We start from the raw sequence: 25,945 nt of genomic DNA on the forward strand, positions 1-25,945 counted from the left end.
GACTTCTTAAGGAATGAAATGTTTACCGTGGGGCAAAAGAACTCTAAATTTACAATAATAATTTTAATAGAAAACTAGACCGCATACATAATGCTTATTACAGCAAAGACTTTTAATTGCTTTGTTGCTGGGAAAAGGAATAAGGCTAAACCTATGGTAATTTAATAAGCAGCTGGCAACCTATGTAATGCCAATTACTGAAACTACAATACCATCTTACAACTAAAGTGTATATATACATTTTTTTCTTCCATTCAGTTATGTCTGATTCTTGGAGTCTGCTTGGACAAGCCCTGGCATTTTTCTTGACAAGGTTTTTCAGAAGTACTGGTAGTTTGTCACTGCCTCCTTCCTGGAACTATGAGAAAATTACTGGCCCAATATTACCCAGCTGGTTTTAAGTGGAGCTGGAACTCATAGTCTCCAAGTTTCTAGCCTGATATCTTAACCACTACCACCAAGCTGTCTCTCACATGGAAACTACATAATTCCAAAAACTAATCTACAGGCCTCCTGGAATATAGGAAGTTAGTACCCCAATGACAAGAAGTCAGGCTTCCTCTCACACGTTTCCTAGTAACCTAGATTTCACTTTACCTGGAATCAACTTTAGTTTTTTTAGACCTCATTCAAGCACTTGCATAGCTTCTCGTGACTCAGCAGGAAAGAAGAAAAGTTGAATGCCATCAACATGGCCTGCAAATGCCCCAAAATGTCAAGGTGACATTATCAAGACTAGAACGCTGAGGTCTGCTACAACATACAGTGGTGGCCAAAATTGTGGAAACCTTTGGGGAAAGGTATTTTCTAAAACAAGCTAATCACACCACTTTTTTTGGGGGGGGGGAAGGGAGATAAAGGCAAAGGTTCCCCCTGACATGCATGCTAGTCGTTTTGGCTCTATGGGGCGGTGCTCATTTCCATTTCTAAGTCAAAGAGCCAGCACTGTATGGAGATGTCTCCTTTGTGGCCATGTGGCCGGCATGACTCAACTTGCATCTTTTACATGCTTTCGAGCTGCTAGGATGGCAGAAGCTGGGACAAGTAACGGGAGCTCATCCAGTTAAGTGGCACTAGGGATTCGAACTGCTGAACTGCCAATTTTCTGATAGACAAGCCCAGCATCTTACCCACTGAGCCACCGCGTCCCATTATTTTTTTTGTAGTACCGTAACTTATATATCAATGGAAAGATAATTTAATCAAGAATGTAATGCAATAACTTTAATGAAGGATTTGCTATTAGAAAAGCAGTTATAAAGAAGAAAAGAGAAATAATCACCATGGAAAAAAAGATCATCCAGAATGATCATGTCAGTTACTTAGTTGGGTAACCTTTAGCATGAATTACGGCCTTACAACGTCTTCACATTGAACCAAGTCTTTTGGTTCTGCAGCTGTTATAATGTGAAACCAAGATTAAATGATTTTATTTTATTAACTAGGTTTTATTGCTGACTCACTTCTAACAAACAAGTTTCTTTAGTCGGCTCCATAGATTTTCAATTGGGTTAAGGTCTGGGCTATTCCCAGGCCATTCCAGCAGTGGAATATGATTAACTTGAAACTCAAAAATGAATGAATAAATGAATGAATAATTAGCCATCAAATCTCAAAAATACACTTTCCCCCAAAAGTTTCCCACAATTTTGGCCACTACTGTACAATGGGACCAAATACAAGTAGTGCTCAACTGACATCCCTTTGACCATCTGAAGTCGAACAGCAATGAAAAAAAGTGACCTATGACCATTTTTCACATCTAAGGCCATTGCAGAATCCCTGTGGTAATATTGATAAAAATTCAGTGTTTGGCAACTGGTATGTATATTTATGACAGTTGCAGTGTCTTGGGTCATGAGATCACCTTTTGCAACCTTTTAACAAACAAAGTTAATGGGGAAGCAAGAGTCACTTAACAACTACGTTACCAACTGCAGATTAGAGCAAGATAATTCAAGAACCGTGGCAAGGAAAGGCAAAATTCATTTCACAACTGTCTTGCTTAGCACTGGAGATTTGGAGTTCAATTGTGTTCATAAATCAAGGACTACCTGTCAAAAATTTCCCACTGGCAAACTCTGGAAGCAGGTAAAAAACTGCACTTCCTGGAGACAATCCTGGCTGGTGACTGAATACAAGTAAGAAAACCTCTATAGGCTCTGAGGTTTTATTTTGGAAAGTATACGCTTTTAAGAAAAATGTGTAGGTTGCAGATCAGTGCTGCTGCTCAGTTCAGAACTAGTTCTCTACATATCTGAGATTACTTGGCTAATTTAAGCACATTAAACAGAACACCTCTTAACTCAGCATGTAGTTTCTTTGTGACTTATTTGTTTGGCACACATGGTACTTACAAAATAAACTACACTAACTGACCCCTTTGCTTGGAATCAGAAAATAAGATAAACAAAGAACTTTAAAGAAAACAATAAAACAAATTCTTTTGTTCCTCAATTGTCTTGTGAAATGCAAGTGTATAAACACCTAGCTGTAATATAATGATAGGAAGAGATTCTAACTTTGAAAAAAAATAAACCAAATGGTGGGAATAGAAATATAACAGTACAACAGAGTTGGAAGGGACCTTGGAGATCTTCTCATTCAGCCCTCTGCTCAAGAAGGAGACCCAAATGTTGTCCAATCTCTTCTTAAAAATCTCCAATGATGGAGCACCAACAACACCTGAAGTTCTGATTAATTGTTTTGTCAGACAATTTTTCCTTATTTATTATAGTTGTTTCCTTGATTATTGTACTTTTTGGGCTATAAGATGTACCAGTGCATAAGACACACCAAGATTTCAAAGAGGTAAATAAGGGGGGGGGGGGAAGCCTTTATCTTCCCCAGCTCCCAAACCCTCTGCACACTCCATTTTTGCAAAGATGGGCCCACTTTTTCATACATTTTTGTGAAAAACGAGGCATGCAGAGGATTGGAAGGCATGCAGAATGCTTCGGGGGGTGGGTGGGGGTGGAGGGGGAGGCAAAAATGCCAGTTTTTGTGAAAAATGGCCTGTTGTGTTGGGGGGGGGGGTTTGCAAAAATTGGGGTGTTTTTCCCTTCCCCCAGCAGCATTCTGCAGGCCTCCCAAACCTTTAGTGCATCACATTTTGTTGCAAAAAATGGCCCACTTTTCATTCATTTTTGAAAAAATGGGGTGTACAGAGGGTTTAGAAGACATGCAGAGTGCTCCTGGGGGCTGGGTGGAAAATGGGGGTGTTTTTGCCTTCCTCCAGCCCCAATTTCTCAGTGCATTCCGTTTTTCTAAAAAACGGGCCCATTTTTTTTTACAAAATTGGCACACAGGGGCAGGACTTCTGGAGACCAAAAATGGCTGTATTCAGTGTATAAGAAACATTTCCATCTTCTTTTGGGGGAGGGGAAGGTGTGTCTTATAGTCTGAAAAATAAGGTACTGTAGTTTACATTCATTGCTTCTTGTTTTCAAGAAGCAACAAACCCTTCAATAACTTTGGAAATAGGTTGACCCCCTTCGTGTAATATTGTGTAAGAATGAATGTAATATGTAAGATGCAATATATATCAATTTGGATTGTACAATAGCGTACTGTCCTGGTCAGCTGACTGGGGAATACTGGATATTTAATATTTAACATACCTGGAGAATTTGGGTTCAAAAAGGCTGTCCGGAAATGCAGAAAAATAACAGAGGTTATTGATTAACCATGTGATTATACTAGCATTGAAAATGATAATAATGAGATTGGAATATGTGTGTGATAGTCAGTGAGTCAGCCAGTCATTCAGACAGAAAGACATTATTCTCATTGAGCGGTAATAAATATATATTTACAAGGTGGGCCAAGACTTAGCCAAAGACTTCTTCTTTGTCAAGAAGTATCAGGCACTACAACTAGCAATGGAAGTATAATGATGCTGAAGGAATAATATTATTGTCTATTACCACACTGCTATAAACATTTAATATTTTAGATTTTTCTAATATGACCTATTTTTCTCTCTCCTTATATTTTTTTACATTTCAAGAGAATAAGACACATTTATTTGAAAAATCAGATTCAGGGCATAAAATAAATAAAAGTTTGATTAAGTTGATCTTATAAATACAGTATATCAGTGATCTGACAGCTCCCCTCCCCTCCCACAGAAATATACATCCTCCATTTTATTATTTTATTCAACTGATGTTAGTAGTTCAAACTTGAGGACTCAGACTAAAACTACTATAATTTTTAAAACAAAGAGAAAACATTTCCAAATCCAGAAAGTAAAGTATGAAATTCTAGTGCCCCAAATTTAAAGCTGCATAATAGTAGTAATCAAACTGCTTAGCTAGTCATTATTTCATTAAGTTACCACTTCTGGCAAAGCTTGTAAATGGATTTTTTAAAAAATTGATTCTGGAAGCAAATGATCATACTTGACCTTTACATCAGCTCTGCTTTTGTAAACCATACAAAAGCACGATTGTTTCCCAATCAAGTAAAAACTAGAAGGTACAGTTTTCAATATGATAAAAATTGGAATGACAGGCAGATTACTTGAATTTTTCTCTGCTAAAATCTGAGGCTATGTCTAGGAAACCATCCATTTTAAGCTCTATGTTAAAATTTGCATAGGCTGTGGGTTTAGTCTCTCTCTTTTTCTACTACCACATTACTCCCTAGTAATGGCAACAATTTGTATAATAAACAAAACAGGAAGTAAAAGGACTATATATATAATCAGATTTGTCCATTCTAAGAGTCCATTCTAATTATAATTGTAGAGATACCTCTGGCCAAAGGTACACTGCATCTGTAATTCACATACACACACACACACACACACACACACACATACATACATACATATGGAGAAGAGGAGTTTTCTGTGAAAGTACAATCTCAGGTAAACCTTAATTTGTCAATTTTGGCATATGCTGTACTGGAGAGGACAATTACTGTTGACTCTGTACTGTAAGAGTTAAAAGAGAAACCAGGCAACCTTATTTTTCACTATCCCAAATCTTTGGCCTCCCATCAAAATGTACATGCTAATGCTAATTTTACTGATGCAGGGACAGAAACTGCCCAGGGGTCTTACATAATAACCAGATAGCCGTTTAAAGCAATTGTTTTTAAAATGGAAAATATCCATAGCAAGTTTGTGAAAAAAACAGAGCTAGAAAGTGAGATACAGATGAATAGATTAAATGTAATAAAAATCTGATGAATAATAATAGCTCATTGACAGAAACACCAGCAACATGAAAGTTAACTCTTGAAAGAATCACACTGTAGGACCTTCTTTTATATTGAAGCATAGGATGGTTTTATAACGTTAGTAGAATAAGAGCTGAAAAATAGCTCCTTCTTAATGAAGTTTGTCCTTGCCCAAATACACAATGGAAGTAGAAAAGGAAAGCAATCTAGAGAAACAATCCTTTTAAATACAGAAAATGTGGTGGAATTTGTTCTGAAAGGAATGTACAAACCATATTGTTCCTGCAACACAACCTGACCTCAAATACCATTCTTCTTCATCAAACCAATGATATTCATATGGGAGAACACTATCATGAAATAAACGAAGATAAATTTAAAAAGTGTTTTATTTCAATGAATTGTTCCACATTCTTAAATCTACAGAACTAGCTAAGTTCAAAATGTGAAGTTAGGGATACAGTATTTCAATCTATTGTTAGCAAGGACCCCGCCCCCAAACTAATTTAAAGATAGTCTGCAAGTTGAAAGGGAAGATCCAGCCAAACTTTGCAAAGGAAACCTTTCATTAATGGAAGAGGAAAATCTTTCATTAATAATGTCCAGGCATCACATATCTGAAGCAAGAATATGGATGGTTCTATTTCTGGTGAACTCTTTTCTTGTAGTGCTTCCATCCTCTTCTCTGTAGGTTGCCAACATTAATAGTAAATTTTATTTGCACAGAACATGCTATAACAAACCAAGGACCAGGTACCAACATAATCTTATAAGAGATTGTGTTTGCAAGCATAAGCACAAATTTCTCCCTAGGAACAGCTGCAAACCAGGCTGTAGCCCCAAGAAAAATATAGTTAACAAAGAAAAATGATTTTGTAACAATCCAACCAAAACACAATGCAAGTTAGATGCTAGCATTACTCCCAGAGTCTTGCAGAAACAAGATAGCAAAAGAAATAATGAGGTAGTCTTACATTTACATTTGCACCTCATGGACAAAGGAATAAAGTGGCAATAGGCTGGCTCTGTTAAAAAGTGCTATTGCTAATATGTTCTAAGCCGCCCTGAGTCTAAGGAGAAGGGCGGCATAAAAATCGAATAAATAAATAATAAAGTAGAGAGGATATTTTGAAATCTGCCCTCAAGAACTGCTGATGAAATCAGCTGATTTGCAATTGAATTAAAACTGTTCTCATTTGAAAGTTATGAATTGGTAGGTAGGTAGGTAGATAAGCTAGTTCTACAGTATATATTGTATGTACATACACACAGATACAATTTCAACTTGTTTGTCTGATGCTGGATTTCAATGAAATACTGAGTCATTGTTATAATTTATGATTCCAAAATTAAGGGTTATCGGAAGACAGAAGCTGCTATCATCACAAAATCTGATCTCTTACAGTAAAACTTTTGTTTTAGAATAACTCCTGCGATTTTGTTTCTTATTAGCTTAAATTCATTAGTCTAAAAGAAAAGCTTTACTTATTCTTTCCCCTTCCCTTAGCCCAGGGAAAATAATGAAAACCCTCTTCTCAGATCTAGATGGCCCATCTAGAAGTGAGAACTTGTTGGCTCCCTTTTTTTTAATTAAATTTCTCCAATGTGGGCCTAAAGGTCTCTTGTCCCTAAGAACTGAGGAAGAAGGGCTCTTGTCATTCAGGAACTTGCTACGCAATACTGTACACTATTTTTTATTTCTTCCTTTCTTTATTCAGAAAAAGCTAAGCTAGCTTCTCTAGCCTCACATGTTCCAGAGACTGATTAGATCCCATAGAGTTGGCCTTCTCCAGGTCCTGTCAGCCAAGCAGTGTTGGCTGGCAGGACCATGGGGAAGGGCCTTCTCTGTGGCAGCTCTGGTCCTGGAATCAATTCCCCCCCCCCCCGAGATTCGCACTGCCCACACTCTCCTGGCCTTTCGAAAAGCTTTAAAAACATGGCTTTGCCGGTAGGCTTGGGGCCGTTGAGCGATAACACTCTGCTCTGGCCAGTAGTGTGTTAGTAGTAATGGATGAATGTCTTTTTAATGTTTTTAAAAAATATTTGGGGTTTTAAATTTTGTATCTTTGTGTTATTCTGTATGCCACCCTGAGTCCATTAGGAGAAAGGCGGAATATCAATTTAATAATAATAATAATAATAATAATAATAATAATAATAATAATAATAATTCATTAGATTTGTATGCTGCCCCTCTCCGGAGTGGCTCACAACAATCACAACAATATACAAATCCAATATTTAAAAAGAAACAAAACATTTAAAAAGCCCATCATTAAGAACCATTCAATACAATACTATATATGTATGTATGCATTTATATAAATAAATACATAAATACATACATAAATAAATAAATATAACAGTCATGGTGAACCTTTTAGGCACTGCCTAAAATGTGTGCATGCACCCAAACTACAAGGCATGGGCACATGTGCGTCCATGTCCTGCGCCTCTGTGTGTACCCCATGCCTGTATGGCAGAGACCCAAAGACCAGCTGTTGGTGGCAGGCACACATGCATGTGCGGCAGAGACCCAAAACAGCTGGGGTGATGGTGTGCATGGCTACAGAGAGGGCTCTGCTTGCGATGTCTGGCATGCCTGCCCTAGGTTCACTGCCACTGTTCTGTAAGGCAGTGTTTCCCAACCTTGGCAACTTGAAGATATTTGGACTTCAACTCCCAGAATTCCCCAGCCAGCGAATGTAGCAAAAACCTCCATAAATTATTAAACATTTCAATCTGGATTCAGGCCCTACGTTATTAAGTAAGATTTGGATGCCTGAATGGATGACCTAGACCAGTGACTGACATTGATTGATTGATTGGATTTATATGCCGCCCCTCTGCGAGGACTCAGGGCGAGTGATGGCAAACCGTTTTTGGTTTGCGTGCCAAAATGATGTGTGTGCGTATGCTAGGATGCGCACATGTACCCACACCCATTTCCTCCCTGTGACACATGTGTACCCTCCACACTGCCCCTGCGCACAATACCCACATCCCTGCATATGTGTACAGGACTCTCTGTAGCCTGGGATGGTGGAAAAACGCCCAAACAGGCAAACCGGAAGTTCAGAAAATGGAAGTTCTCCAAACTTCCGGTTTGCGCTTTGGACTGTTTTTCACACTCCGACATTCAGGAAGCTTCCTTGAAGCCTCTGGAGTGCAAAAAAACAGTACAACGGGCAATGTTACAATTCTACTGCTTCTATCTGCAGAAAATAGCACAGGGTGACATCTTCCTCTAATCGGAATGAGTCCCAAAGGGTTCTATTTTGTCACTGATAATAGGACTGGTGAGCCCACTGGTGCCTTGGCATGAAATTCCAGAACTGGCAGAACATGCTGTAATTTAGCCAAATGCAACTTCACTGCGCTTACAAAGAGAAAAAGGCACTTTCCAAGATTTTAAGAACTGGATAGCCTCATAAGAGAGAATGCAGTCTTTCAGCATACTTAAGCTTAAGCAGAATTGTGAAATGAGTTGTTTTGATAAAATAATGGCAATATTTTGCAAAGCTATTGTTTGTTATGATCTGACTGTTCTCGAGATTCCTAAAACCAAGATGGAAGAAGTTGGGGAGTGTTTATATAGTGTCAGAATACTAATGGAACACAAATATGTCTAAATATCCTACAATTGTCTTCAGTGAATACATTCAATACTGAGAAGTAGAAAAATGTGATTTGGACAAACGCTCAGAAAAGAGATTATATTATAGCAGGTAAAATAGATTTTGAAGAAAAAGGGAGCAGAGAGAAAATGGAGTCTTGCAACAAACTTAACCATATATAAATGGTAAATGGATTTTCATCTTATTTTGAATTCTTTTGTGGTTTAGCAAGTTATTATGGACCAGAACGTGGTTCAGTTTAGTAAGAAAATATAAAATATGGATTAATTCAATAAGCAAGTTACATCTGTTGTCTGACTAGTCAAACAATGGATGATTTCAAATACTCCACTAATTACTTGTCAGGCAGCTCACAACAGTGTAATGGAGAAATCATTACAGTGTTCCCTCGATTTTCGCGGGTTCGAACTTTGCAAATAGCCTATACCACGGTTTTTCAAAAAATATTAATTAAAAAATACTTCGCAGTTTTTTCCCTATACCACGGTTTTTCCCACCCAATGATGTCATATGTCATCCCCAAACTAATAATTTTTGCAAATAAATAAAAAAAATAATTATTGTTAATAAATAATTATGTTTATAAATATCAGGATCACTAATTGTCTTATTCAATGGTGAGTACCAGTAATAATGGTGAATAAATGGTTGTTAAGGGAATGGGAAATGGTAATTTAGGGGTTTAAAGTGTTAAGGGAAGGCTTGTGATACTGTCCATAGCCAAAAATGGTGTATTTACTTCCGCATCTTTACTTCGCGGAAATTCGACTTTCGCGGGCGATCTCGGAACGCATCCCCCGCGGAAATCGAGAGAACACTGTATATCAGCAAAATAAAAATGATTTATTTTCAGAAAGATCTGCAAAGAATTTAGATCTATATTGGGCCTTCAAGTCATTCTTAACTCCTTGTAACTACCTGAACAAGTCCATGCAGGTGTTGGGTTTTTTTTTGGCAAAATCTGCAGAAATGGTTCAAACCTTTTTTCCTAGGGCTGAGAAAGAGTTACTGGGCCAAAGTACCCAGCCGGTTTTGTGTCTAAGGCAGGAATAAAACTTAAATTCTCCTGGTTTCTAGCACGTTGCCTTAACCAGGGGTTTCCAACCTTGGCAACTTTAAGCCTGGTGGACTTCAACTCCCAGAATTCCCAAGCCAGCGGTGGCTGGAGAATTCTGGGAATTGAAGTCTGCCAGGCTTAAAGTTGCCAAGGTTGGAGACCCCTGTCTTAAACCACTATACCAAATCGATCAACTGCTATTATTAGTTATCTGGAAATTCTATCGGCATTCAGAGGCACTCTATGTTTACTGATCAGTAAAAATAATTTGTAGGTGCCCAATAATCTTCACTCCACTGCCTGTAGATATTACTTTATCTTTTTATCAGAAGATTAAGTAGATGAAAGAGCAGTCAGCTGTGTATTGCAATGCTTGTACAGGTATACCTAGAAATAGAATGTACAGCAACTGTCAATAAAATACAGAAATCATTGTCAATTAGACATAATCCATTCCAGTGCTATCACTCCCTCTTTTGTGCCTCAATGGGAGAGATAATAGAGACTGGATAAACGTATAACCCACATGCATTATTTTGTACAGTTTTCCAATCTGAAAAATGGTTTTCCATACCACCTATATATTTTTATAAACCTAGACCTGAGAGAAAAAATAAATTATTCTTGTACAGGTTGAAACGATACAGTACTTCTGCTGACTGACTGTAGTTCAGCATGAGTCTCGCTGGTTCAAGGTTAACTAAGCCTTCCATTTTTCTGAAATGGGTAAAATGAGGACCCAGACTTTTGGGGGCAATAAGGTGATTCTGTAAACTGCTTAGGGAGGCTATAAAGCACTGTGGAGTGGTATGTAAGTCTAAATGTTATTGCTAGTGATTTTCATTGCCAAACATAACCCTCATTTTGTTATAACTGCAGCAAGAGGCACAAAGTGGAAGTAGTCTCATGAGGCAGAGGACAAAAAGGGTTCTTTTGTTTATTTGGTCACTGAATCCATGCACAGATAATATGCTTTTACCAAGTGCTCACAACAGTCCATGGTAATACTGCCCTTGTAGAGCTGAACAAAAAATGCATGAAATTGTGAGATCTGCATTTCTCTGTAAACATCTGTATTTCTCTGTAAACATCTGTATTTCTATGTAAACATTACAATAAAGCTGAAAGTTGTAAAAAAAATAATGAGTAGAAAAGAACCCATTAATCCATTCTTCAACAAGATGTCTGATTTCCAAACGCACAACTCTTCCTTTTCAAGCGCTAATGGCAACTTTGGGAAACTAACATGTAATGCTGGAGCACTCTGCATCTGTCTCACCACAAGATTCTCCACATAGATCATCACACTTCCAGATCCTGGGCCAGCTATTTTCCCCCCCTACTACCAGCTTTTAAGTGAATAGAATCTGCACAGCAGTAAGCTTGTTACCAAGGTCACAGTATTGACCGGAGCACATTTTATAGTTCAACTAGCTCACAATGACTGGAAGGCATTATTATTATTTATTAGATTTGTATGCCGCCCCTCTCCGTAGACTATAAGGTCCAGGACTTTAACTAGGCCAAAGGAAATTTGCCTTTTGTAAGTGTTTTTAAAATCATAATAAAAATATTGAGATCAATAATATGGGCCTATTTGGTAATGATGGTGGTATAGGGAAGACTGTGACTTAAAATGTAAGAGGAGTGAAAGGGAAGCATGAATGATATTAAATGACTGAAATAAATAATTATAGGTATGTTGTGTGTCACTAAAACTAAGAGAACAGTGAAAAATATAATAGATCTGAATGTCCAATCTTTTAAAAGATGCTTGATGGAATACTGAAGTGAAAAAGATAGAGCCTATATATATCTACATTAATATGCAGATGAAGAAGCAAACTTGCTTTCCAAATAAGTGCTTGCAGTCATATTCATTCTTTCAAGCTAAAAGACTTTTCTTGCCAGGGTCAACACCTGGTGACTTTGCATTTGGGTTTTCTTGGCAGCAATATTAGGTGTTTTACTTGGCATGCAAATGAAATCAATGCTTCTCGTGAGAAAGGTATTCCATGTCTTCCAAAAGTGCGTTACAGTATGATCCTTGGAAAACATGTGGCTGTTAGGGTTAAACACTAATATTTATATTCTCATAAATGGAGAAAATGTGGTGCCAAAGCATTTTCTGAAGGTCCAATCAAAATGAAGCAAAAGGATAAAAGGACAGGACGCTATGCCTAAGAAGTGATCACCATTCCTTGAAATACTAATGTGGATAATTCAACAAAAAGGCTTTTGGTGGCAAATAAAGCCATTTCTTATGGTATAAAAAGCTTCCTTCAGTAGTCAGCTCCATGTATAATTCATACCAGGACTGCAGCAAAATGTTAAAGTCCAAATAACTGCCCAGGAAGAATTGCTTAGCTGGCAAAAGATCCTATCTACTATGCATGCCATTTGGGTCTTCGGTAACCCTTTATCAGTACCTCCCAGTACCATTTAGGAGACTATGAAATTCTCTAGAACACATGGAAATTCTACCAGCACCCAGTTGGCTACGTCTATTGTAACTGAAGTGGAAATACATTTACATTCCACCCTTCTTGACCTTGGATCTTCTCAGTGTGACTTAACAACAAGTAATGTCAACAAAAAGGGATCTTTAAAAAAAAGTTATATTAAAAAAGAAACCACAATATAGGGGCTAATACATACACAACTAGTCAAGACTCTCACAAACAGGGTAGTTTGTAATTAGATTTTCTGAGATCAGCCAAAGTTGGCTAACCATTGCCCCTAGCTGGACGTGGATTCTTTTATAGGAACTCAAAAACATAGCATTATGTATTAAAGCAGGTTTTAATACTGATGCCAAGAGCTTTTGACAATTATAGGAGAAAGAGGGAAATAATACGAATATTCAAATAGATTAAACCAAAATACTTTATAAGAAGTCACAGGAAGAAACTACGTTTTTCTAATATAAAATAAAGAGTCAAACATGTCCGACTCAGTAGTGTCTATGATTAGCTTTTGCAAAAGGGTACCATAAAAAGGAACCAAATTGAGAAATTGTTCACCTCTCTCATTATGAAATTTACTAAAGAAGTAAAATCTTATTTATTCTATAGAAATCTTACTTGTTTTGCAAAAAAAAAAAAAAAAGGAAGCCCATTGCAATCCAAGGAAACTGTTTTAGGAGACAATTGTTTCAATGCAATCTTTTTTGGGTCTTACCAGAATACATTCTTGCATCAAGGTTAATTAGTTAGGAGGGGGAAAACTCACAGCAGCATTTTACAAAGGACCTGAGATAAATGTGTCTAGTACATTCTACACAGATTAAATTCAGTTAACCAATTAAATATTGCTTTATGTATGACTACAGTGTGCTTCCCTGGTGCTCCCATTTGTTTGAGTTCACCCTAAATGATATTTTTTCATCAGTTTGCACTGTATTGTACTGAGTCAAACCTGCGCCATGGCATTAACGTTCTCCTTGGTATCACAAACGCACCAAAAGCTTCAGCAGAATTTTCTGTTACCATCATACATTACTAAAACAAAGCTGAAAGAAAAGCAGACTACATTGCTTTTATGGTAATGATTATGGAGAGAGGTCAGGAAAGGGAGCTACATTTGATAGGCCAGAGGGCATAGGGCAGTATTAGTTTCAGAGTTTCCATCGCCATAAAGAGGTTGAGGCACATTTTGTTGCCTCTTTGTATTTTTCAAGTATCTTTTGTAAATTAAAATGGCTAACTAGATTGGATCAATAAAAAGCTACTCTTTCTACCACAATCTGAACAAAGTGCAAATCTGCAACTTAATTTTTAGAATTTAAGTAGCAACACACATGGCTTTTTTTCCCCCTCCAAAGAAACTTTTCTTTCTGCATTTACAGAATCTTATATCAAATGCTTTTCATATATTTTCTTTGGAAAATTTCTGTTTGTCACTTTAAAAACACATTTAAAAAATAAAAATGTACTGGCCACCCACCTTATCATAGGGTAACTCAGGGAAGTTGTGATATTTAATGGCTTTTAAATAATTTTAAAATACATTTAATTCCGGCCTGTCACAAAAGGCATTATTTTTAATCAGAAATTGTGTCTGGTTATGAATAGTTGGAGAAAATCATATGAAACTTTCTACACATGCCACAGCAAGGCTTTTATATATATATGGCAAAACCATGGAAAAACTGACATTGCTTATTATGGAAAAATGGATAGTGAAAGTAATGGAGCTGGCTGGAATGACAAAATTGACAGCTTTGATCAGAGAAAAAGACACTGGTTAATTTTAATGCTGATTGGAAACGTCTTTTGGACTTACATGAAACGGGGAAAAATTATGATATATGGATTTGATGCTTGGGTGGCAGAAAAATGGTGTATGTGGTAAATTTAAAGAAAATTTCATAATATCCGCTGTAAAATAAAGATGGAAATCTTTTCTTTTTTTTAATTTTTCCTACTTCAATTATTAGTTTGCTAGTTTATATTTCTTTATTTGAAATTTTTCATAAGGTTATCCATAAAAGGAAATTGTTCCTAGGTTAAATTATATTTGCAATATATTCCCAGTAGAAAGAACCTAGTTCCTCAAACATAAAATTCAGTCAGGTTGTAATACTGTGGCAAAATATTCTACAGTGTTCCTACTGCCTCTATCTCTTTTGTGTCTAACCAAGAGAAAGGAAAATGGAGGACTCAGCCAGCAAATTATTATTTCTCCTCATCTTGCAACTAATGGCCATATTTTCCATATACCAATTTTTCGGAATATAAGATGCCCCCGCACAAAAAAGGGGGTGGAAATGTTGGTACATCTTATACACTAAATATAGCCATTTTTGACCTTGGGAGGCCTGCAGAGTGTTCCTGGGAGCTGGGAAGGCAAAAATGTGACACTTGGGGGTTTTGGAAGGTGAAAAATGGGCTCATTTCTAAGAAAAACGGGCATTTCCCACAAAAATGGGACTGCTTTTGCCCTCCCCAGCCTCTGCACACCCCATTATTGTGAAAAACAGGTCCATTTTTTGCCTCCCCAACCCCTAACACATTGTGTTTTTGCCCTCCCCAGCCTCCAAAGCATTCTGCAAGCCCCTCCCAAAGCCTCTGCATGCCTGGTTTTCATGACCTGGTGGCAGGGGAGGGCAAAAACATTTTATTTTATTTTCTGTTTACCTCTTCAAAATCTTTGTGCATCTTATAGTCCAAAAAATACAGTACTTACTCTTAAAAGAGCAGATACGTTTTGAATTAAATGTGCCATATATCCCTGTTAGGGTAAAAAGATTATGTAATCTGATGATTGGTTCTTAGAGTATACTTACAAAAGCCATAAATGTCAGAATGTAAGACTCTTGTAAGAATACTCTAAGAATCATATTACATAATATTTTTACAATAACAGGGATAAATGGCGTATTTAATTCAAAACATATCTGCTCTTTTAAGTAGGTGAAGTTCAGTATTTTTTCCTGTCATTTTAAATGTTTAGCTTTTCAAAATGGAAAACACTTTTTGAATGGTAAGAGAAAAACTGAAGATTATGACTCTCCCAGCAGATTCAATAGTAATTTCCACACTAGTGACTTAGAGCATCATCTAGCCTTCATGACATGACCTAAAGCCTGCCTGCTATTTTTGGCAAAACAATGGTTACGTGATTCCAGAAGATCCTATACAGTAAATTGCAATAATATAAAAGAAACATTTCTCGAACTGGTGTATTTCATTCTTGCTCATCCCCAATCCAATGAAATTGTTCATTGAAGGGAACATACAGATTAAGTAATTATTTTTTTATATATACACTGACAGCATATGCACAAAGACAAATTCCTTGTGTGTCCAATCACACTTGGCCAATAAGGAATTCCATTCTATTCCATTCCATTCCAAAGTTTGGGAATCTCTGTTCTAAGCCATTCTTGGCAAGAATTTGGCTCCAAATCATATTAATATTGTGGGTAAGGTAGAAAGTTAAACTATAAACTACATCCACGGTAATAAATAAGGTTAACTTTATTAATTGCTAACTTCCTCTTCCTGCCATCAGACTATAGAATGGTTATAGAGAATTATTACTACAGCAGAATCTCTTTTGGTCTGATTACTTTTTCACCCCTTCAGGTGAATGGAAGATTCTATTAAGAAATAAAGACTGTGGGAAGCGTCAGCTGGTTCCAAGCACAGTTGAGGCACTGACTCCATAATCAGAAAAACTGGAAATTACTGGTACCAGCCAGTGCAAAGGTGGCTGGGATACCAGCCAAGCAGAATTTCAAATTGCTGATGACATGTTTCCAAGTGTTTTAACTGAACTTCCTTCAATCTATCTAATAACGCTAAGGTAGAATAGACTTTCCTGATATGTTTGCATCCTTTTGCCATGATCGTTATCAGCTAAAAAAATTTAAGAACTTAAAATTGCCTAATATTGATTACATTCCTGCTGTGAAATAATGAATGAAATCTAGTGAGGGCTGCAGTAGTATGTATCACTGGAAAAACTACTTTATCCTAGAAGGTTAAACAATCAAGAAGATTCAGAATTTTATGATGTTCGGCAGAAGGTTTATATTTGGTGGGAAATAAAGAAAAAGAAATAAAAGTATTATTTTGAATATTTGAAGCTAGTAGATTAACCATAAATAGCTAGCGACTATTTACAATATATATTATACATAACATAAATACCAAATTCCTTTCTTTTTTATTCTCTCTCTATTCTCTCTTGAAAATTTTTATATAGATGTTTACAAATTTTTACTTATATCTATATTCATTATATCAAGATTGCCATTTATGCATACCATATAGATGATCTAGTATAACAAAATGATTTCAATATTCTCTTTTTTTTCTCTTATTACGATGACTTCTATTTTGAGCGGAGCGATTGTAGCTCCACTAAATGTTACATGTGGTGTTTGTTATGTGTGTCTTTCTTTTGAAAATCAATAAAATATTTTATAAAAAAAAAGAAAAGAAAAACTACTTTATCCTAACCATAAAAATGAATGCGAATCCTGTATTTCCTGGATATTAAATTCCCACTATGTACCGTACAATGAAGATTGTAAATAAAATTGTCAGGTATAGTGTGGTGGTTATGGTATTGGGCTGAATGTAGAAAAACTTGTTCAAAAGCACTGAGTAACTTTGGGTAAGTCAGTTTGTTTTCCACATAACCTACCTGACAAGGTAGAAAGGGAAGAAGTGCAAAGTGCACTGTTTTAAACTCTTGAAGGGCAAATCCATAAAACAAATAGATTAAATACAATTGTATTTTCAGTTCTCATAGAAAGCATTTCTGATCATCAAATATAATCACCATAATGTGATTTTTTTTAAAAAAACTTACAGCAGAATAATGCATTGTTTGTGTTTAAAACCAGGTGTGTATATACCGTGTTCTCCAAAAAGGTCTATCCTGAAAATAAGCCCTACCTTGATTTTAAAGTGTGTGCCTAATATAACCCCCACTCCAAAAATAAGCCCTGGTTAAGACGCCGCTCACTCCATCCCACCATCTGGTTGTACAAGATGGGGCAAGGCGCATATGTAAAAATCAAGGTAGAGTGAGGGTGGGAGGGTGGAGTTGCCCCACTTGCCCTGCACCTGTTCACTTTAGGACCGCTATAGCCAGGCCTCCCACACCCTGATGCCTGTCGCGCAGCGGCCCAAGTTCTTCTGCAGCTGCTTGCAGCCACTTGTGGCCAGGCACTAAGTGGCACATTGCACTAGTGCTGCTGCTCATGGTAGGCTGCATGGCTCATCATATCAGTGCTGCCACTTGTGGCAGGAGGCCGCATTGCATGTTGCTCTAGTGCCACTTGCGGCAGGAGTCCAGATGCTACACCATGCCATTGCCGCTGCTTGTGCGTGCAATGGTGCAACGCAGTGCTGCGAGTGGCAGCATCAGCGCAATGAGCCATGCAACATCTGCCTGCGAGCAGCCACAGAAGTCAGGCAGCAGGTGTTGGGGCATTGGAGGTGCAACAGATGTTGGAGCAGGGGAGGCCTGGCTGTGGTGGGCCTATGGTAAACGGGTAAGACATTTCCCAAAAATAAGACCTAGTGTTTATGTTGGGGCCCAAAATAAAATAAGACCGGGTCTTATTTTTGGGGAAACATTATATGTATGTACATATGCATATAATTATATATGAAATAAACCTAGTCAATTTAGAATCCCAGAAATATACGGTAGTCTTTCGTTTCTAGCAAGAAATATATACTATGCAATTGATAGACGAGCTAAACAGGAATCTATTATTTTGAAATGCAGAAATCTAGGAAAATAAATGACCAGTAGACGTGTATACATGTGCCAAACGGTCCAAGTAATATGATGAATTTAAGAAGCAAGACCCATAATTAAGAGCTGGGGTGGCGCAGTGGTTAGAGTGCAGCACTGCAGGCTACTTCATATAACTGCTAGCTGTAGTTCAGCAGTTCAAGTCTCACCACCAGCTCAAGGTTGACTCAGCCTTCCATCCTTCCAAGATGGGTAAAACAAGGACCCAGATTGTTGGGGGCAATATGCTGATTCTGTAAACTGTTTACAAAGGGCTGTAAAAGCACTATGAAGCGGTATATAAATCTAAATATTATTGCTAATTACAAAACAAATATGATCAAGTATCACAGTTTACGCAAGGGCTCATCTATTGTTGCAATATACCAAGAAAATCTTAGTCTACTGAACTAAATAAGCTTAAGTAGATTTCTAACTGCTGAAGTGGCCCTGAACTTTCTGAAAAGTTTGTTCAGTTACCCAAAGTTATATACAAACCTGTAGCCACAGAAATCAATAATATTCATCCCTCTGAAGTTGGAGAAAGCATTTCGCACTTTTGTCTAGAAATTGTAACACTGAAAACTTTCTCCTGCACCATTAAATTCTGAAAAGCAAAATTCCTGATGTCAGAAACTAGGCAACAGTTGGACAGGGAGGACTTTGGACCTTCTGAATATTAAGCATCCTTGATCTTCAATCATAGACCCAAGTCCAGTAATTCTACAGAATGGTTCTGGAAGTATTTTTTTTAACTCTTTCCAGCCATTGGCAAGAAATTGGAATTAGGTGCCTCTTCTACAACACCCTTCTATAGTAAATAAATCCTACTGGTTTCAAAAGGGTTTACTGTCTGGTAAATGTGTGAACAGGTAATGTAAGAAAAATTATCAGTTTAGCTACGACATAAAACATACACAAAGCAAGAAGTGTTTGCACTGACAGCATTCCGTATGCTTCATTATTTTTTCTGAGACAGATGCCAGCAGAAGATTGGTTTATATGCTTCCTCCATAATCTCAACTCTTAGGGCTGTGGTCCAGATATTTCTTTGCATATTATATATAAAAACTAAATATAGTTTTTGGAAATAAAGGTATTATGGGATTCCTACTAGTTTTAAAGTTCTAGTTTTGCATAGGAAAAGCCTCAAGCATGAGAAAGTTTTCTTTGTAAAATTAGAATCACAACTTTTCATCCCAAGGTTACAATAAACATTTTGGTTATATAAGGTTCAAAATGGTCAGACCAAAGCAAGCAAATTATTAGTGAAATAAATGTTCTGCATATAAGCGCTTTTGAATTTTAATGCAAGATAGATAATGTGGACATTAAACATTCCATTTTCAATAAGACCATTCCATTAAATTGTACCATGATCATGCTTTTCAAAAAGAAATTACATCTTTAGGTGAAACTTTTTCAAATAGGCATTCTTGTACAGCATTCTCATTTTGAGTGACAAGTTGTATTGCAAAATTTAGATAGGTACAGAATGTAAAGATAAATGCATTTCTTATATCTTGGAAATGTGAATTAAATTTGTTTGCTTACAGATATAGTTCACAAAAACAAGAGATATCTATAGCATAAATCCTAATTCTCAATGTTGACAATGTTGAAGGAAAAATATTTCATTTTCTTCAATATTTAAGGTTTTAGGAAGATTTATTGATTTAGTTTTACATTCTGGTTCACAGAGCACTTTAATTAAAGCACCTTTTGATGTACCTCCCTCAGTTACTATTGAATTTACTACCTGAAAGCTGCACAAAGGGATCAGTGGTATTTGTAAGAGGCAAACAAAACTTTCCAAATAAAGTAAATGAAACAATCTTAACAAGTTTCACTGTGTTTCACTATCAATCCATTTAGCCTGCTGGCTCCGAAGTTTTTGCTCTGTGCTCTATTCAAGTACAAATTCAGTCATGCACTATGGATCTAGAGAGGACTCAATGTTCAGCTCAGATGAAATTCCCAAGCACCTCTAACCGGAGAATTTAATTGTGCATTATTCAAGAGGTGACAAGAGCAGTTTCGCTATTTCGCTAAAATAGTTGCAAAGAGAAGGTGAGTTTTTAAAAAATGTCTAAAGCAAACAGGAGTACAAATTAAGTTCCATTCAAGCTGTGCAAAGAATATGTGTGCAATTTTTCATGGACAGCACGTTTAAGGAAGAGACAGGCTTTACAAAGAATAGAAGAATGTGTGCATTAATCCTGAGCTATTGATTTGAGGTTAAGGCAGCAGGCTAGAAACTGGAAAGCCAGCTAGGTGACCTTGGGCTAGTCACTTTCTCTCACCCCTGGGAAAATAGGCAAACCACTTCTGGAAAACCGTGCCAAGAAAACCACAGAGTTTATCCAGACAATCTCAGAGAATAGGACAGGATCGAAGGGGGAAAAAACCCCCCTTCAATGATGTAACACAGAGGTCTTCAAACTTGGCAACTTTAAGACTTGGATAAATGCATTCTGGGAGTCCAGGTCCACAAGTCTTAAAGTTGCCAAGTTTGGGGACTCCTGAATTTTAACAGGAACGTACTTGGGGTTTATGATACAAAGATGCAGCCTGGAACAGCACCCAAACTACGAGAAGACACATTGTCACAAAGGATGTTTCCAAACTTTCAGAACCGTAGTACTGTCTGAATAGGACGCAGACATTAGAAATTTCCTGACAATTAGAACAATGAATGAATCTGTGGAACAGCTCACCTCCAGAAGTTGTGAATGTTCCAACACTGGAAGTTTTAAAGACGTTGGATAATCATTGGTCTGAAGTGGTATAGGGTTTCCTGCCTAGGCAGGGGGTTGGACTAGAACAGTGTTTCCCAACCTTGGCAACTTGAAGATATTTGGACTTCAACTCCCAGAATTCCCCAGTCAGCAAATGCTGGCTGGGGAATTCTGGGAGTTGAAGTCCAAATATCTTCAAGTTGCCAAGGTTGGGAAACACTGGACTAGAAGACCTCCAAGGTTTTTTCCTACTCTGATTTTCATTAATTATTATTATCATTCATTATTATTATCATTCATTATTATTATCAATTATTATTATTATTATTATTATTATCATCATCATTATTATTACTACTGTACTACACCGTTATGGAAAAGTTAACATTTCATCTTGTAGAGGACATTTCATGGTAGATCCCACAATGCTTCTAGCTAGAAGTGGTGATCGTGGTGCAGGGCAGTCTCACCCCGCAGCCACCAAGTTCCAATGTAGGAATGCTGCCCAACAGCCGCAGGGAGGGAAAAAGCAGGAGGATAAGAAATTGCTTTCATACAACTGCCAGTACCTAGTCCCGCCTGGGCCTGAAAAAGGCTGAAACACCCTCGGGGCGCTTTTCAGCAGTTTTTGCAAAAGAGTCCAAAACTCCCATAACCATGAGCCACCGCCTTGCCCACCTCCGGAGTCTCTGTCCTCTTTTCTTCTTCGGCCCCTTCTCGATCGGTGCCTGCCATCCCTTTCTCCCTGTTTTCGGGGCCCCCGGCTCTCATTCCCGGGGATTTGGGACCCATCCAAGAAGGCAAGAGCTCCTCGGGGCATGTGCAGAGTGCTCGGCCAGCCCCCCCCCCCAAATCCCATCCCAGGAGGTCGAAGAGGAAGGAGTTTCCCCATTGAAAGGGCATGACTTTCAAGGGACGCCGGTTAACTCCACTTCTCCTTTCCAGGCCCGAGTCGACTCCGGTCCCGCCCTCCCACCCCCAGCCCCGGAGAGACCGCCCCCTTCCCGCTGCTTGTCCCCCGGCAGCCCGCACCTTCTTGGGCGCCTTGGTGACCGTGGACATGAAGGAGTATTTCTCCGCGTCCTCCATCTCCTTGGCTTGCTTCAGCTCGTCCCCTGCGGCAGCGTCTGGCACGGAAGACATGCTGGAGGAAAAGGAGGCGGAGGGCAGGAAAGGAGGGGGCCGATCACACAGGCCGAAGAACCGGACGGGGGGCGCGGGCGGGGCGGAACGTGTGGCTTCGCCGCCGGCGGCTTCCCCTTTCGCGGGCTTCGCGACCTCTTTCCCCGATCGCCGAGTCTGCAAGCGCCGCCGACGCCGCGCTCCGGCAAAGGGGCGGGGCCGGGCCAGCGCCTGCGTCACAGCACGCACCCTCCGCGGGATCGCCCACTTGGCGCGCGCGCCGAGGCTTCGGGCACGAGAGGCCGGAAACTGCAAAAGGGCCGGGCGCCGAGTTCTCTGCAGCGCCACCTGGCGGCGCTTGCGCTCCTCGCGGCTATGGAGAGGACCTCGAGGAGGTCGTCCTTTTGTTTCGCTGGACAAAAAAAAAAAAAAAAAAAGCGAGAGGGGTGCCCGGCATTCTAGATATCCAGAAATACTTTTAACAAGGCAAAACTGAAGGACGCGGATAAAAATAAATGTCCAAAGATGTGCGTTCATGTGTGTGTGTCTCGGTATCTTTTATCTTAGTGAAAGATTAGTGGAGACTTCGGAAGGAGACTTCTCGATCCATTGTTTTTGCTTGCTAGAGCCTAACATAATTCTGAACATTATTACGGGCATTTTCCCCATCAATTTATCAATTATTTCTATATCGATAATTTTATGTATTTATTTTGTCAAACAAGTATAGAATTATAGTTTGTATTAACATAAATAGAAAGTAGTGATAGAAATATGTATTATATATAATACAAGTAGCCTATGCAGCAATTATTTATACAATATTGTTGGTGATGAATCGATTTGATATGTCAATTTCAATAATGGAAAAGGAATCTTATTCGGTCATTTCTAAATGTCCTAAATTTATTTGTTTGTCTGTCTGTCAATCAAGTATATGGTTCTTTGATGACATGTGGACTTCAACTCCCAGAATTCCTGAGCTAGCAAGATTGACTCAGGAATTCTGGGAGTTGAAGTCCACAAGTCATCAAAGAGCCAAGTTTGTCTACCCCTGAAGTATAGGATAGTGGTTCATATAAACATAGAAAGTAATGATAAAGGAAGACAAATAGGACAGTAAGACAGGGACAGTAGGCACAATGGTGCGCTTATGCACGCCCCTTACAGACCTCTTAGAAAAGGGGCGAGGTCAACTAGACCAGTGTTTTTCAACCAGTGTGCCGCGACACACTAGTGTGCCGCGAGACATGGTCAGGTGTGCTGTGAAGCTCAGCAAGAGAGAGAAAGAAAGAAAGCAAGAGAGAGAAAGAGAGAGAGAAAGAAAGAAAGAGAGGGAGGAAAGGAGGGAGAGAGAAAAAGAGCAAAAAAGAGAGGAAGGAAGAGAGAAAGAAAGAGGGATGGAGAGAGAGAAGAAAGAGAGAGGGAGAGAAATAGAGCAAAAGAGAGGAAGAGAGAGAGAGAATTTTTTTGTCCAAACTTTTTTTAGCCCCCCCATCCCCCTCTCCCCGTTCAATGTGCCCCATGATTTTGTATATGTAAAAAATGTGCCGTAGCTAAAAAAAAGGTTGAAAATCACTGAACTAGACAAATCTCTTTTACCTTTTCTAATTTCTAATCTCTTTTACCTTTTCAGAACTCCTTTTCCATCCATTGGTTACCAACTTCCCAAAATTCCAAAAGCCCCCTAGTTATCAAAAATCTTCTCAACATAAAGTCAAATTTATTAATTATATAGCCTTATATAAAAACCTTTGAAAGTAATAATTATACATATCTTATAACATTCCAACAATTTCAGTAATTATCCATGGGAAAAGACAAATTTCCCATGGTGTTAGGAACAAAAGCTTCTACTCTACTGCCTTGGAACATAATTTTTTATAATCCAACCAATCAGGCATTTGCAGTGGGGGTGTCCCTCTGACCTTCCTGCCAATCATCTTAAAGCTCTGTAGGGAGAATTGACGCTAGACTTATGGCTGGGGGTCACCACAACATGAGAAACTATTAAGGGGTCGCAACATTACATAGGTTGAGAACCACTGCAAATGGTCTCAGTCTGTTTCAGTAGGAATCACAATCATGGGAAAGACTGCTGACCTGACAGTTGTACAGAAAACCATCTTTGACACCCTCCATAAGGAGGGAAAGCTTCAAAAGGTAATTGCAAATAAAGTTGGATGTTCCCAAAGTGCTGTATCAAAGCACATTAATAGAAAATTATGTAGAAGGGAAAAATGAGGAAGAAAAAGATGCACAAGCATCAGGGATGACTGCATCCTTGAGAGGGTTGTCAGGAAAAGGCCATTCAAAAGTGTCAGGGACTTTCACAAGGAGTGGGCTGAGGCTGGAGTCAATGCATTAAGAGCCACCACACACAGACAGATCCTGGACATGGGCTTCAAATGTCATATTCCTCTTGTCAAGCTGTTCCTGAACAATAAGCATCTTACCTGGGCTGAAGAAAAACAGACCTGGTCTGTTGCTCAGTGGTCCAAAGTCCTATTTTCTGATGACAGCACTTTTGCATCTCACTTGGAAACCTAGGACCCAAAGTATGGAGGAAGAATGGACAGGAACCCAAAGCGAGATGCTTGAAGTCCAGTGTAAAGTTTCCAATCTGTTGATTTGGGGAGCCAAGTCATCTGCTGGTGTTGGTCCACCATGCTTCATTAAGTCCAGGGTCAACACAGTCATCTACCAGGAGATTTTGGAAAACTTCATGCTTCCTTCTGTAGATGAGCTGGATGGGGATGATGACTTCTTTTTCCAGCAGAACTTGGCACCTGCCCACACTGCCAAAAGCACCAAAACCTGGTTCGATGACCGTGGGATTACAGTGTTTGATTAGCCAGCAAACCCGCATTGCCAAGAGAGATATGAGACTGAACAAGTTGAAAGCCACTATTGGAGCACCCTGGTCTTCCAGAACACCTCAGCAATGCAACAAGCTGATATTTTCCATGCTACATCGCCTTGAGGCAGTAATTGCTGTAAAAGGGGCCCAAACCAAGTTCTGAGTACACATGCCATGCTTATACTTTTCAGAGTGTTCTATATTGTTCTATGTACAATCCTTGTTTTATTGATTGCATGTAATATTCTAACTCTTTGAGATGGTGGATTTGGAGTTTTCATGAACTGTACCCCATACCAGTGGTGGACTCCTACGGGTATGGTCAGGTATGCAGTACCGGTAGCAAAATTTTGATTTTTTTTCTTTTCCCCCCCTTCTGGGCATATTTTTCCTATCACAGTAAATGAGGTTGAATGTGTATAATTTTAGAAGATCTGTGCGTGTGTATGTGTACATGCACTTTATATAGTAGATAATCGGGTGGGCTACTGCCCGGATGTGGGAGAACGCAGTAGGGTAGCGAAAATGGAGCTCCACCCCAGGACACCCAATTTGCACTGAAAGATGTTGAAACAAAATGCATAAGCCACGCCTACAGTGTGGTAGTAAACATTTTGGTAGCCCATCACTGCCCCATACTCATCACAATTATGACAAATCACAGCTTGAACTATCTTGCTTTTCAGGTAGTGAGTCTCATATATTATGTTTCAGCTTTTAAACTGCTTTACTGAAATTAAAGAACTTTTGCATGATATCCTAATTTTTCAAGTTTTACCTGTAATCTGTGCTCAATTTACAAGAAAGTAAAGTCCTATTGCAAGGGTACAGGAAGAGCTATGCTGAGAAGAATGATGTCCAAGCCACAAGACAACAGAGATAGCAAGAATTCTCATTTATTCTTACTCCACAAAACAAAGGGATTAATAGAATTTCTTCTTCTGAAATATATACGGAATGCTATTCTCAAACTATTGTAAGTAAAATATACTATAAAACTTCAGTTATTTATTTCACCACCCGCTAATTGTTCTTCCTGGAAGTAATGAAATATCAGCTCAGATTCATTTATCTTATTGTAACA

At 38.5% G+C, this 25,945-nt stretch overlaps 1 protein-coding gene across 2 annotated transcripts in view; it reads right to left on the minus strand.

The window, feature by feature from the left end:
- AHCYL1 (adenosylhomocysteinase like 1) overlaps positions 1 to 22,262 on the minus strand; it is a 54,726-nt gene extending 32,464 nt beyond the window's left edge. Inside the window, exon 1 of one of the 2 annotated variants that reach the window (XM_070745106.1) lies at positions 21,912 to 22,262. In XM_070745106.1, coding sequence (XP_070601207.1) covers positions 21,912 to 22,022 — 111 coding nt within the window. In that variant the 5' untranslated portion in view covers positions 22,023 to 22,262. The remainder of the gene's footprint in view (positions 1 to 21,911) is intronic. The other variant, XM_070745108.1, reaches the window with a different exon arrangement.
- Between the last annotated feature and the right edge of the window lie 3,683 nt (positions 22,263 to 25,945).

This window comes from Erythrolamprus reginae, chromosome 3, assembly GCF_031021105.1.
Source record: "Erythrolamprus reginae isolate rEryReg1 chromosome 3, rEryReg1.hap1, whole genome shotgun sequence".
Taxonomy (NCBI): domain Eukaryota; kingdom Metazoa; phylum Chordata; class Lepidosauria; order Squamata; family Dipsadidae; genus Erythrolamprus; species Erythrolamprus reginae.